At 32.2% G+C, this 14,496-nt stretch overlaps 2 protein-coding genes across 2 annotated transcripts; both read right to left on the bottom strand.

Moving 5' to 3' along the window:
- Positions 1 to 2,721: 2,721 nt before the first annotated feature.
- Positions 2,722 to 7,767, bottom strand: LOC118063393 (cysteine-rich receptor-like protein kinase 10). Its single transcript, XM_035077409.2, has 7 exons — positions 6,760 to 7,767; positions 4,830 to 4,967; positions 4,607 to 4,728; positions 4,280 to 4,490; positions 3,884 to 4,121; positions 3,634 to 3,784; positions 2,722 to 3,518 (listed from the first exon to the last, which is right to left on the bottom strand). The coding sequence occupies exons 1-7, from the start codon at positions 7,589 to 7,591 to the stop codon at positions 3,183 to 3,185; spliced, it is 2,028 nt and encodes a 675-aa protein (XP_034933300.1). The 5' UTR covers positions 7,592 to 7,767; the 3' UTR covers positions 2,722 to 3,182.
- A 3,755-nt stretch (positions 7,768 to 11,522) lies between these two features.
- Positions 11,523 to 14,496, bottom strand: LOC118063394 (cysteine-rich receptor-like protein kinase 25). Its single transcript, XM_035077410.2, has 7 exons — positions 13,602 to 14,496; positions 13,316 to 13,432; positions 13,034 to 13,224; positions 12,641 to 12,851; positions 12,318 to 12,555; positions 12,067 to 12,217; positions 11,523 to 11,929 (listed from the first exon to the last, which is right to left on the bottom strand). Exons 1-7 carry the CDS (start codon positions 14,383 to 14,385, stop codon positions 11,708 to 11,710), a joined length of 1,914 nt encoding a protein of 637 aa, XP_034933301.1. The 5' UTR covers positions 14,386 to 14,496; the 3' UTR covers positions 11,523 to 11,707.

Genomic DNA, 14,496 nt, shown 5'->3' with positions numbered 1-14,496 from the left:
TTAACAAAGATAATTTTAGAAAAAAAAACAGAAAGGAAAATATTGTAGAAGAAACAAAAAAGAAAAGAAAAGGAAAAGTAATACACTGTGAGTGGAAAAAAAAGTGAAACAAAATGCAAAAAAGAAAAGAAAAAGTAATACACAGTGCAATGGCTGTGGATAAACAATAATTTCCTCATATCTTTTAGCTTTTATGTATAATTCTCTTCAATTCAAAAAAATAATAAATATTCTGTTTTATTTTTATATTTTAAAATTTAAAAAAATAATAATTTTTTTTATATATTTTCATATTGTTTTAATACAGTGATGTTAAAATTAAATTTCAAAAAGTAAAAAAAATATTATTTTAATATATTTTTATACAAAAAATATTTTAAAAAATAAATCTTCAATATATATATATATATATATCTTAGTTGTGGAAAATAAAAAGGGAAAAAAGTGATGTTGATAGAGAGAAGTTTGGACTAATTCCTTTCCAATGTTACCGTAGATTCGAGGGAGTCATTATTATTCTTTTGTCAATACCAAAATATCAGTTCACATGTAAGGTTTTATTGTGGCAATTACTAACAACTTTTCCTTCAAGTTAGGTTAACAGACTCTTGAAAGTAACATCACGGGAAGAAATGAATGCAATCACCATGGAAAGTTGACTTCTTCACTTGATTAATGTGATCCAATTCGGGCGTTCTGGACATGTGAAAATGGACCATCTAAACTCATTTGGATTGGCTAATTTTTAATTAAATGCTACAGGTTAATTAGTTTTGATCAAACCTTTTCCTTTTCTTAAAAATCCCGTTATTAACAAAGACCACCTTTTGTCTTCTTGGTTTGCTCGAATTGGAATATGAAACTAAAAGCAATGCTACAATTTCTTTTTGTCTAGAAAAACAAAAGGCTCAAAAAAAAAAAAGCAAATTTGATAATGTTAAATTGGATTTTGTGAGATTTATTTATCAACGAGTTTGGTTTTACTAAAAAAAAAACCTAAAAAATAATTAAAAAACCTATAAAAAAAACTAGATAAAAATTTGTTGAAGCCCAACTAAATATAGGCCAATTCAAATAACCAAAAACAAGTTCATTTTATAGGTTTCTAGTTTTACTGTTTTTTCATGACAAAAAACCGATCTAGTTATATCAAATTGGTTCATGGTTCAATCTAGATCATATTAATCAGGAAATATCATATTCCAGTTTGGTTGAATTTTTTTGACTCGAACTAGACTATGAACACCCCTCATGTACTTATGATTTATAATTTAACAAAATAATAATAAAAAAAGACAATCACCTCACAAATCACTATTTATTTTAATAATGTTTTTTATTTATATATTTTTTAAAAATAATTATTTTCATCCTACAACATTTAGTTTATTGAAAATTAAAATTAATAATTTATTTTAAATTTTTTTATGAAGTTATCCCAACCTCATAATTCCTTGTCATGAATTTAACAAGTTAACCATATTGACTTAATTTTTTTTAATTGATTTTTTCTAGTTTTATCCTTCAAAATTTTATTGATTGAAAACTAATCTTCATGATTTTTTTTTTCCATTCTATGAGACTATTTCAGTCATATAATCAAAGTCACGAATTTAACAGGTTGATTCAAGTAATTTTTTTAAATTATTTTTTATTTTTATAATTCAATATAATGTTAGATTAGTTGTGGATTGTGCTTCATAATTTATTTTGATTTATTTTTTATAAGGTTATTTCAGTCTCATGCATCGAGTCATAATTTTTATATCTTAACTCAAATTGACTCAAGTCTTTATAATAATTTTTTTATAAAGTTATTATGCTAGTCCTTGTGACAATCAAATCTTTTATATGCTTAAAAAAGAAACTTAGTGTTTCATGCAATAATCAAATATATAGAAATACATTTATCACTTTATTTGGAACAAAAATGTACAAAGACAACTCGAGATACATCACATCGACATTGAAAACCATGTTGCAAATTTATTCACCAAAATGACTAGTCATCACAAAATCTGAAGAGATCAGAAGAAGACTAAACATGAATATTGCTAGATCAATGTTTAATTAGAGTATTCATTGAGAGGGAGAGTTGAAATGATTACTGGCATGATTTCTCTAGAAATATCTCTCGATCCAGGATTATTTTTTCTCCTACTTTCTAGATCTTTTTCTATGTATTTTAAGAATTTAAAATTCTAGATTTTTCGATAAATTGGTGTGAGAAACCAATATAAACAAGTACAAAAGAGAGGTCATTTCCTATTTTGTAAGTGTATGTTTTGTATTACAGTGTGTCATATTTTTTAATAAATATTTTTCTATTGAAATATAATAAAATAATATTTTTTATTTTATTTTTATCATAAATATATCAAAATCAAAAGAAAATATCAATTTGATATTTTTCAAAAAGTATAGTGAGTTGTTAGAATTGACGAGGGTTTTGTATTATATTATTAATATAAAGTATTTTTGTCACTTCTAACACATACTTCACTTAAAAAAGATATTATAATGTTGATGCGAATTATATAATACCATAAGTAACAAATCTCTTATGGATTCATCTATTTGAACGTTAATGTCTCTGGTTCTACAATACCATATTTGCTCATCAAAATATACATAGTTTGTTCCTAAAATACTGTGTAGTTGGATGGGATCAAACGTGTCACAAACATGAAACCTAGTGAAGATCAAAGATCAAAACTCATCTATCAATGCACGAGACCAAATATATGGTACTAATCTGAATAACATCAAAAACTTTGAACTGTAGAGTTTGATGTAAAAATTTATTACACTTTTTTTTATGTCACAGACACACTCTTGGATGCTATCTATGAGTAAGTAACCACTTCTGAGTGTTAAACCACTAGAGAGAGCCCGCCACCTCGAGATGGACTAGAGATTGCACACTTGTGTGTGAGTTGGGGTGCACAATGATTCCTTGGAGATTACTATCCTAATACTATTCTAGCTCAAGCACATTTAACAACTTTGGAGTTGAGGCTTATTTACAATATACATCAAGCACTAGCTAGTTTTAAGCAAACTCACTAATCATGATTGGAACTCCATGATATGAAACTCCCAAATTCGAAGTGTTTTATACTAAAAAGCTAACCTTGTATATTTTCCATTGCTTTTTTTTGGAGAAAATGCACATTCTCTCCTTATCGAGGATATACTTCAGTAATTGAACCTTCATCGCCAGAATATGGCACAGAATTGCTCTTAGATTTATCTGCAAAAAACTCCTTGCTTGGAATTGACCCTTGATCTGTTCTACTATGGAGAAAAAATGCAGGCTCTTGAGGTAATGGTAAGGTAATCGAGTAACTATTGAGCATGAGAACAACTGATGCCATTGTGGGTCTGGAAGCTGGATCTTCCTGAACACATAACAATCCGATGTGGATGCATCTAATTACCTCATTTCTTGAATACGTATCCGCCAGAGTTGGATCCATCACTTCCAATGGTGTCCCAGCTCTCCAATGTTTCCATGCCTGAAAAAAATTGAGGGGTTAATAGTTTCGATAACCTAATGCTTCTTCTTCTTTTTTTCCAGGTTATCATCCCTGGTCTGGAATTAGTGGTGTTGTGGAAGAAAACTTCACTCACATAGCTCGCAAGGTCTGCAGCACCGCCCGTTTGATAGAAAGAACTGTTCTTCTTTCCAGATATAATTTCAAGAATTAAGACACCAAAGCTATAAGCATCAGACTTGACGGAGAACTGCCCATGCATTGCATATTCTGGAGACATATAACCACTACAAAACCGAAACGGATCGACATGTTTAGAAAAGAAAAGGAAAAAAGAAATGAAACTATTATGTCAACAATTCTATAGGAATTAGATCTTTACTTACTATGTTCCAACAATTCTGTTGGTACATCCTTGAGTTTGATCAACTCCGAAAATCCTAGCCATGCCGAAATCTGAAACTTTGGCGTTCATATCTCCATCAAGCAAAATATTACTAGCTTTAAGGTCACGATGTATAATTCTTAGCCTAGAGTCCTCGTGTAGATAAAGAATTCCTCGAGCAATTCCTCCTATTATTTTGTATCGTTTAGACCAATCCAGTAGCCCTTGCTTCTCTGGGTCTACAAATTCATGAAAATAAAAAAATTTCAGTCAGAGCATAGAGGATTATGTTCAAATGCAAGTACTCCTGATTTAGAAGAACTAATGAACGAACAAGCATTTATGCATTCCTTGTATCAAAGGGCAATTGATGAGCGTTTAATTAGAAAGTCCATACCAAATAAAAAGTAGTCGAGGCTTTTGTTTGGCACAAATTCATAGACAAGAATTTTTTCATCTCCTTCCAAACAAAATCCAAACAACCTCACTAAATTCCTGTGTTGAAGCTTAGCTACCAAGACAACCTCATTCTTAAATTCCGCTGCACCTTGTCCTGAGCCTTTCGATAGCCTCTTCACAGCTATTGCTTGTCCATTAGGAAGTGTTCCCTGAGAATGCACTTGAAAAGATTGTTAAACAAGCACTACCGCAAAATTTCTTAAATTCTAATGCAAGATCTTTTGGGTTCTTCAAACTTTAAATGCATTATAAATCGCTTGCTTACCTTGTAAACCTCACCAAATCCACCTTCACCTAACTTGTTATCAGCGGAGAAATGGTTTGTGGCTTCTTGTATTGAACTCAAATCGAATTGTAATGACTCCACGTTTGTAATCTCATTTCCAACTGCACAGCCAAGCAGATATCAATTGGGTATTCTGAAACTGTGCAAAACAGAGAAAGACATTGCATTTAGAAGGGGGGGAAATGATTCTCAAAGTTTTTACCATCATTTTCCTGCGCATAATATTTATTCCTCTTCGCCCTTCTACTCAAGAAACAGAAACCCAGGCAGAAAAGCACAAGAGCAACAGTAACTGGGATCAAAATGGCTATAATTAAAACTGTTGAGACACCGCCTTTTCCTGCATAAAGAAATATATATCGTTAAAAAACGCACAGCAATTTCACACTGCTTTTAACATTCATATACAAGCATATTCAAAAAGCGACGAAGTCAGGATCAACGACATAATATGTGAAGAAATATTTTTTGAAGGAACAAAGGAGAATATATTATTTCTAAAAATCAACAGCATTTTTCTGGTCAAAAAGCTATTTGCCTACCGCACTATGATAACCTAAAGTGAGAAGCAACTTTTAAAAAAGTAACTAAACCTTTTGTAACCCTTTGACATCCATGCATCATCAATATCTTTCCTTGTTAATTATTTCACCTTTTTTCCATTTTAAATCTGACATAAAATGTCTAGCTAATGAGTTTATAAAAGATAATTTGAAAGGGCAATGCATTTTGCTCCGTTAGAGAACCATAACTATTGATTCAGGTATTCGAAGTAATACCATTCCTTGAATGAGCCATGAATGTGGTTGAGAAGTACTCCGAGAAAGATAACAAAGATGAAGGAAGCACATGAAACCAAGCAGGAGCAGAATTTGAATGTACCAGAAGCTATGAAACCATTCCTTGTTGATTTTGAAGAGTTAAAAATAACTTGAATTAAATTCTATATAAATTATAAATTAAATCAAAATTTTAAAATAATTGAACTTCAAAATTTTGTCTTAAGATTTTAAGAATCAAATTCAACTAAATTTTAATTTAATTTTTCAAAGATAAATAATTTTGAATTTATTTAAATTTAATTTAATTAATAATTAAATCTAAATATTAGATTAAACATCAAAATACATCCTACAAAAATAAAATTGGTATGCATACAAAATAATATAAGATATTAAACTAACATGAAAACTAAAAAAATATTAAACAATTAAACAATATAAACATGCATTTTACTTCTTGTTAAACAATAAAACAAAAGAAAAATAGTAATCGCATGCATGAGTTGTACCGTTTGCCATTTAAGATAAGTTTTCCTCTCCTATTGGTTCAAAACGATAGATGCATATTTCTCCTAAGATTAAAAAATATTAATACTTAGTTTTGATGCAATTCAACATTAAGCATAAACTAACTTAAAAAAACTAATTTTTTCTTTCGTTGTGTTCAAAACTGGAATAACAGAAAAGATGAAAGTAAGGGAAAATAACTCATAAAGAATACTTTTTTATTTTATTTTAATAAACCAATAAAAAACATCTATAATATAATAGGTATTAATTGGAATTTTGTCAACTTAATCAAGAGTTTTTTTTATATTAATTTTTCATTTATCTACTATTAATTTTAAATATTTAAATATTATATGTTATAGTACTCATGTTTTGAATAAATTCTTAACCTCAAAATCTTGAAAGCATCCCACTTTTAATTATAATTAATAAGATTTCAAGTATCACCAACAACCTTGTCTGACTTTATCAATAGAAGCAATTTATGCACAGGATTAGAAATTTTAACTTTTATAAATTGAAAGAAAATAATATTTTTTTAATTGATTATAAAATTAATTTTTTTTTTCAATTAATTAAAGTTTTAATATATGTGACATACAATAATCTTCTAGCGGTTAAAAAATGCCCCACGTTTTATGGAAAATTTTTATGGTATTTAAATTCTTATTACTAAATAGCAGTTTTCATATAAATTTTCTCTACCTTATTATCTCTCTCTCTAAGCAATTAATATGTAGCGGTTCATATATGGACACCATAAAAGTTTCTACTGTTATGATAATGACTTTGAAGCTCATATAACGACAAGACAATTGAAAAGGGCATTATCGACTTTACCTTTTCTTATTGTCTCTGGACCTGAAGCTGGAGGAGGAGATAGAGCCACAGGAGGAGGTGGCGGTGCAGCCTCAGCTGCTGCCGTTGCATTATAAAATTCATAAAGTTCATACCGAAAATAACAACTTGGAAATATGACCCTTCCTCCTTGCTTTCTATTACAGCAATTGCCTAATTTTGAAATAGCTCCCTCAAGACAACGGCTACAATCTGGAGTGGATAGATCTGGTGTACACTGCACAAGAGTGTATAATTTCTGGATCCCAGTATAGTTCATTTGTTGAACTGCAAACTTCTTAGCACCTGAAGGAGCAGATGCAGCCCGAGCAGCTATATCATTTATGGTGGTTGCTACAAGCTGGTTAAAACGATCAGGTTGGACTGTAACATTGTTTGGACTCATCATGAATAGGGTAAAGTCTTGGTCCACAGTAGAGAAGATGTTTCTATTTGAGTACCGCAATTCACACTCATCATACCATATCATAGCTACTTTCTCAATTGGGCACTTTTCGAGGACGTCTTTGGCAGCAAAATTGACACAATTTCGACAAACACTGTTGCTAACATCACCACGGCAAAGAAACATGCCATAGACTGCATCAGGATCCTGTCCTGCAGAGACGTTGTAGAATCCATTGATGTTGTTGCGGGTTGCGTTTGATGAAAGTGAAGATAGGAGGAGATTTAAATTAGCCTGGTAAGTGCTGTTCCTTGTGAAGGTGGTTGTGTTTGGGCAATTATTATATAGGAAAGTGGGATCCTGTGCTTGAGTGATAATAGCAAGGCTCAGCAAGGAGAGTAGGACTGTGGAGAATTTGAGAGAGTCCATTGTTTCGGTGATCAAGTTCTCTTGCTTGCAGATCGCATATGGGAAATATCAAAGTTATATTTTATCAGATAAGAGGTTAAGTGGACATGGAGTGGGAAAAGCTTTAGCCAAAATGCAGACTGAAGTCAATGAAAACAGTGATGGCACATTTATTGTATTGTAGAAGACGTTGAAGGGTCAAATTTCTCGAAAATTGCTGGAGAAATTGGCGATAGATACTTGGATGGCAGCAGACGTGCTGAAGGCCACACGTCTCTCCTCATACCGCGTCACGGATAATACTGGTCAACAGGGACGTCATCATCGTGGTCTCCATTGCCGTGTTGTTCTGGTTTCCTTGAAATTTCTATACCCTGTTTTTTTCTTCTACGAGAGAGAATAGACACTTGCAAGTTGCAACTATAGTTTTCAGATCGGCCCGAAGTGTGATTCAGACAACGACCCAAGTTATTTGAGTGTTGATGTTTCATTTTTCAAAACATGAAGAAATTTCTAATAATATTCTGAGTCACCGGCTTTTTAGTATCAAATCAACCCGATCCAACAAATATCCTGAACCACCGGTTTTTTTTAATAGAGTTTAATATATATACTTACAATTACCGGTCAATGATGGTTCATTTTGTGATGTTGGAGCACATTATGCAACGTTGATTTTTCTAATTTGAATTTTAAACTGCTTTGGCGTGGGATAAGGTTATCTATGATCATCACGTTGTGCGTATATGATTAATTATTCGTTGGGTTTATGTTTTTCACGTTGGGAAGTTGTTTGTCTTTTTGATGATGTCTAAATAGACTTCAGTAATTAGTAATTATTTAATAATTCACATCTTTTAGAGGGCGATTTTTTTTTTTTCGTGGAATCTTTAGATTGGTTTTTGAATTTAGGGGTTATCTTCTTCACACTGGTCTTGTTAAAGATGGACATCCAGGTTGGAAATAGAGAATCCTCAAGAATTGTTTTTATGATCATAAAGCATCTAAATTGTTGTTTGGACTCCGATCCTAAAATTTTTTTCAAACTAATTCATTATTTATTTTTTTAGTGTTATTTTTTGCGTTAAAATCTATGTTTTTTAAATCTTTTTCGCCTAGAAAAAAAAAGATTGATATTTTTAGATATTTTTGGATGATTTTAATAAGTTAAATATATATATATATATATCCAGAGTGAATTGTCTATCGCACAATAATTTCAATAGGAGCTTCGATTTTAATGTTATTCTTCTATCAATGGGCTAGGTTAATATTCTAGATGTAGTAAGTCTACCTGAGTAACCAGGAGCTTTAAGCCGAAGACCCACTAGCTTTAAGCCGAAGACCCACTAAAATGCATAACTACCGAGAGAAACACACCATGGGCATAATATTTGGGAGGTAATTTTTTTCCATATCCTTAAACTATGACTATTATCCGTCTGCAACATATAAAGACTAGGAAGTGTCTACACAATCATTTTCATACATCCTCAATCTTTTGAAACCTAAAGGTTGGTATAAGTTTAGCTGTTCTACTTCTATTTTTGTTGCCTTTCATGGACTAGAATAGTGAGTCTAAATACATTCAAATGCTAAACTTATATATATAATAATGACATTGGGTATTACACCTCATTATACACATGCCTACTAAATAAAGTCATAAAGTCATGGAAGCAATTTGATATTAGAGATTAGTTGAGTGTAGGAATTATTGTTATTTTTGAGATTAAAGATTTCGTTAGCTTGATCACTCGTATTAATATTCAATTTCTTTCTTGAGGGGGAAAAAGCATTGAGAATTATGTAATTAAATGGCTTTATGAAGATGTATTGATGTTAATCACTGTGTTGTGTAATATTAGTTTTACTTTATTGACCATAAAATAAGTTTATGAACTCTGAAACATTTATATTGAATTAATGACACAATCCACTCACTTTGTTTTCTCGAGACTATCACTACCTTGATTTGATGTCACTTTAATGCCTTCACTATCTTTTACCCAATGAGGATTGCTTATCTTAAGCTTCACCACCAATAATTCACTCATGACGGCACCTCATCCACACTTATCAGAAACTTTGATTTACAGCACTATGAATTTTCACATTTAAAACCATAATTGAATTTTGATTTAAAAATATTTTAAACATTTTTAAAAAATTCTAAGAAAATCAATCATTTTTTTTATCTTTTGCAAGTTTTCTATGGTGCATTTGGGTGTACACGGTGAAAAGCTATCGATATAGTATGCGAAATTGAGGACAAAATTACTGGAAAGTGAATTTGGGCAAAACTCTTAGTTATAGTTTTGGGAAAAAAAAACTTTAATTGATTATTTATCTTTTTCATCTATTTTTAGCTTTTTATAGAGCAACTATTATTTCATTTCATGTTTTGAAACTAACCCCTAGCAATTGTTCATTCATGATATCAAAAAGTGTAGTGTTAAAGTGTACTAATGTTTGGTTTCTGATTTTTTTTATTTTTTTTTGCTTGAAATCTAAGTAATAATGCCATGAGTTTGATTTGTTTATTTTTTTTTCAATTTTAAATATATGGATAAGTATGGAAATTTATTGCAGCTGGCTCTAAAAAGTATCTTTCATGTTCAAAATGAATGAAGAAAAGCCCATGGTTGATCAAGTTTATGAATTCCAAATGATAGCTTATGAGATCTGTAATGAAGGCATCCTAGTATATGAAAAAATGCAAGTTGCATCCATCATCTATAAATTGCCTAAATTTTGAAAAGACTTTGCTAAAGATTTGAGATAGAAACAATTATGGAGCTCTTAATTGAAGATCTTATTAACCATCTAAAAGTAGAAGAAGAAGCAAGGAACCAAGACAAATTCATTAAACTCAATAGTTTAAAAGGTACCAAGATCACTTCTCATGAAAACCCATCTCACATGTAAAAAGCCCATGAAAAATTTAGGACAGAGAAAAAGTATTTTAAGAAAAAACCTTATGAAAATCATTTTCGCTCTAGCCAAGCAAGAAATAATGTACCACATCTTAAACCACCATCAAATAATGGCAACCACTATTATGATAAAACTAATTATGATTGTTTTGTTTGTGGAAATCCTGGGCATGGTGCTAGAACTTATCTTTCCAAAAACGTGGCTACGTTGCACAAACTAATTTTACCAAAAAAAACCATTTATTGTTATGATTTTTGAGATTAATATTCTTGAAGGCTCATATGGATGGTGTGGATTTACTTGGGAGCTAATATACATGTCCCTATGATAAAAACTAGTTCAAGACTTATACCATTTTAGATGAGGAAAAAAAAAATCATGCTTATATATTTGCAACATGTCAAAGCCACATTATTTTAATCTGATAAACATATTTTTTTAATAGTACAGGCACCATTTATTAGTTAAGAAAGAAAGAAAAAAGCTAAAAACACTTTTCACGAAAAGAAAGGATAAAAAATTAAAAGTGAAACTACTAAAATACCTCTTGATTTATAGTAATTCTCTCCACCATTTAATTTTTATTATAATAAATAAGAAAACATATTTCATAATCCATAAAAAGAAAAAAAAATAAAAAAAGAGGAAAAAAATTGATTTGAGGAAATAAGCCCATGTGAAGTAAATAAACGGGCTTCATGACCATTGATTCATAGGTGTACTATTAGAGCTACAAAAATATTCGAAACTCCGACAAAAGCCCAACCCTTGAGAGAGGATTAAAAGTATCAGTTCATGGTAATGAATTTCACTGCTTTTCTGATTTTCTTTTTCCTATATCACGTGTAAGAATAACAATCCCATCGGAGCTGTAATGAAGTATCCAATTGGAAGGAGGCAATATAATTTAGGATAAAGCAAGCTTACATAATATAAGCTTAGATTTATTCATATTATATCAAACTCTTAGAGACATATTATTTTTCCAAATACTCAAACGCTAGAATGCTATTATCTTTATCTTTATCTATATTTTTATTATTATTGTAACATATACTAACATTCACATTTACTAGGCTTTCTCCACACACTCAAAAATCATAGTGGCAATCTAATTAACATTCACCACGGTGAGATGCCAGAAATTGTCATTTGATTCACTGAAGGATCTGACGATGATAACTTGTCAATGGGAATCACTTAGCCTAGAGAATATGCAGGCTTTTTGGGTAGAGGAAGAGCTATTGGTTCACTTCCCAATGCTGAAACCACAAATGACATTGTGGGCCTGTCTGCTGGATCTTCCTGCACACATAACAGCCCAATGTGCATGAACGTCACAATTTCTATTTCTGGGCTCCTTCCCATCAACAGAGGATCTGCAAATTCCATTTCTCTCCCTTCATTCCACAATCTCCATGCCTGTCAAATTGTCAATTTGCATTAAAAAAAATATTCATAACGCTAACTACTTATAGTTTTAAAGCATCAATTTTTTTATTGATAGGTTGAAAATTAATTGAAGGGAAATTTTGATTGCAGTCATGTATGATACACACATATGTCAAGAGTGTCTGGCCACGTTGTGTAAGGTAAGAGCCACTACTTCGTCTCCCACTTAGGATCTCTAGCAGTATGACACCAAAGCTGAAGACATCCGATTTCGCTGAAAATAGTCCCTCCATTGCGTATTCAGGAGCCATATATCCGCTGTTTCACGAGTAAAAATTCCCATAAGTTATAGGATTTTAGGACCTAAACTGTCAACAAACATGAAAAAAACAATTGACGGTAGGAATAGAGGGCTTACAATGTTCCTGCTACTCTTCTGGTGTTAGCATTGTTCTGGTTTTCACCAAAAATTCTGGCCATGCCAAAATCGGAAATCCTGGCAGTCATTTCATGGTCCAGTAGCACATTGCTAGTTTTCAGATCCCTGTGAATGATTCTAAGCCGGGAATCCTCATGAAGATAAAGAAGTCCTCTAGCAATGCCACTAATTATGCTGTAGCACGTCTCCCAATCAAGCTGTTCTCGTCTTGCCTCGTCTGAAAGTAGAATTAGAAGAAACTTCAACCTATTGACAATTTAAAATTCAAGAATTTAAAGGCAAAAGAAATGAATGGAACAGACCAAAGATAAAGACATCAAGGCTTTTGTTAGGCATGAACTCATATATGAGCAGTTTTTCCTCTCCTTCTATGCCACACCCTAATAGCTTCACAAGGTTTCGGTGTTGTAACTTTGCAGTTAGTATGATTTCATTCTTGAACTCCGCTAATCCTTGCCATGAATTTCGTGACAACCTTTTAACAGCTATTTCCTTTCCATCTGTTAACACGCCCTGAGAAAACATAAAAAAAAAAAAAAAAAAAAGCAGAAATTTTGTCCATTGAAGAAACATTTAAGCATCGTAAAACTGAATAAAGAATGGTTTGTGTAACCTTATAGTAGAGTGGAGCTAATTGTTGGTACAGAGGGCTGAATTTCAGTAGATCATGGCGACAAGGCCACTTTACAACTTACCTTATAAACAGCGCCAAACCCACCTTTTCCAAGCTTATTTGAATCGGAGAAGTTTCTTGTAGCTGCTTCTATAGTATCCAAGTCCATGAAAGGTAGGTCCTCAGAACTTACGAACTGGCCTTCTTCTGTTATTGTGACGCCTCTTGGGTTTGCCAATTCCTGTAATAATGCTAGGTGACTTCTTTCCACGTCTGCCAAAGAATAAGAGATTTAAAACCATCGTATAATAATTCTGATGTCAATTTGGCCTTTACAAAAACTGCTGATCACTATTTACGTTACCTGTTTCTTTTCTTCTTTTGTGTCTTAGGAAGACAATGCAAGATCCTATGACAATTGCAAGCACCGTTATAGGAATAAAGACAACACATGCAACCTTCCCCGCCTTCCATTTTCTTCCTGTTTTCCAAAGATAAAAACTGTATGTAGTTCCAATTGCCCTCAAACGACATTTAATCTTCAAAAGTACACAGTAGAAATACGATGCTCACTTACAGAAATTGATGACAGACATAATTCTCTTTTACAGTTTACTAGCTTGCTCCAAGTAAAAATTCTGTTTGCTTACCTCTAGAAGTTGGGGACGACAAGTGCTTTGAGACATTGTAGAATTGGTACAACTCAAATCTCACATTACAATTCCTACTAAGAACCATTCCACCTTTCCGTGAAGAACAGCATCCTTCCAAATCAGTTATAGCAGACTTCAAGCATTTCAAACACTCGTGTGGTCTGATATCCCTAGTGTACTGTACATGAGCAAATATGGTTTTGCTCCTGGAAAAGTTGATTTTCCCAGTTGCAAACATGTTGAAAGGATTGAAAGCGGCCTCATTTGACAGGTTAGTCATTAAGTACTTCGAAAATTTTAAAAAATGAACCTGATCTGATACAGATTTCTCCTTAGAATCACGGTCTAGATACTTCCCTGCATAGACAGACAAGGAAGTCATATTCTGAAATGAGTAGTGAACTTGGCAAAGTTCATACCATATGATTGCTTCTCCGCGACTTATGCAATCATTAAAGATTTGCTTGCTTGCTTTCTCCACACAAGTCCGACAAGCACTTGAGCTGACATCACCTCTGCAAAGTGCTTGGCCGTAGACCTCGGCAGAGGCTTCTCCAAAAAAGGTGTAGTTAAAGCCTGTTAATGAAGTGATGGAAGGCAATCTCTTTAGGACAATCTTGAGGTTGTTCTCAAATGCACTGTTGCGAGTGTAGTTCAATGCATTATTGGAGCAAAATGTTTTAAGATGGACGTCTGGACCAGTCTGGGTAGAGAGAACTGTAAACGACATGATAAATAAAAACATGACTAAACGTGCATCTGAGCTTGTCATCCTGAACATTTTGAGCACGTTTACGAAATTTAGCCCAAAAAAAGGGGCTGGGATTAAGACGAGTCAAAAATTGCAAGGGCATTTCATTGTCGATAGTAGCCTCTAGGCACAAGCTTTAAT

Source organism: Populus alba, chromosome 11 (assembly GCF_005239225.2).
Source record: "Populus alba chromosome 11, ASM523922v2, whole genome shotgun sequence".
NCBI classification, from domain to species: Eukaryota; Viridiplantae; Streptophyta; class Magnoliopsida; order Malpighiales; family Salicaceae; genus Populus; species Populus alba.
Note: the sequence above shows the minus strand (reverse complement) of the source record. Positions and strands in the feature narration are given on the sequence as shown.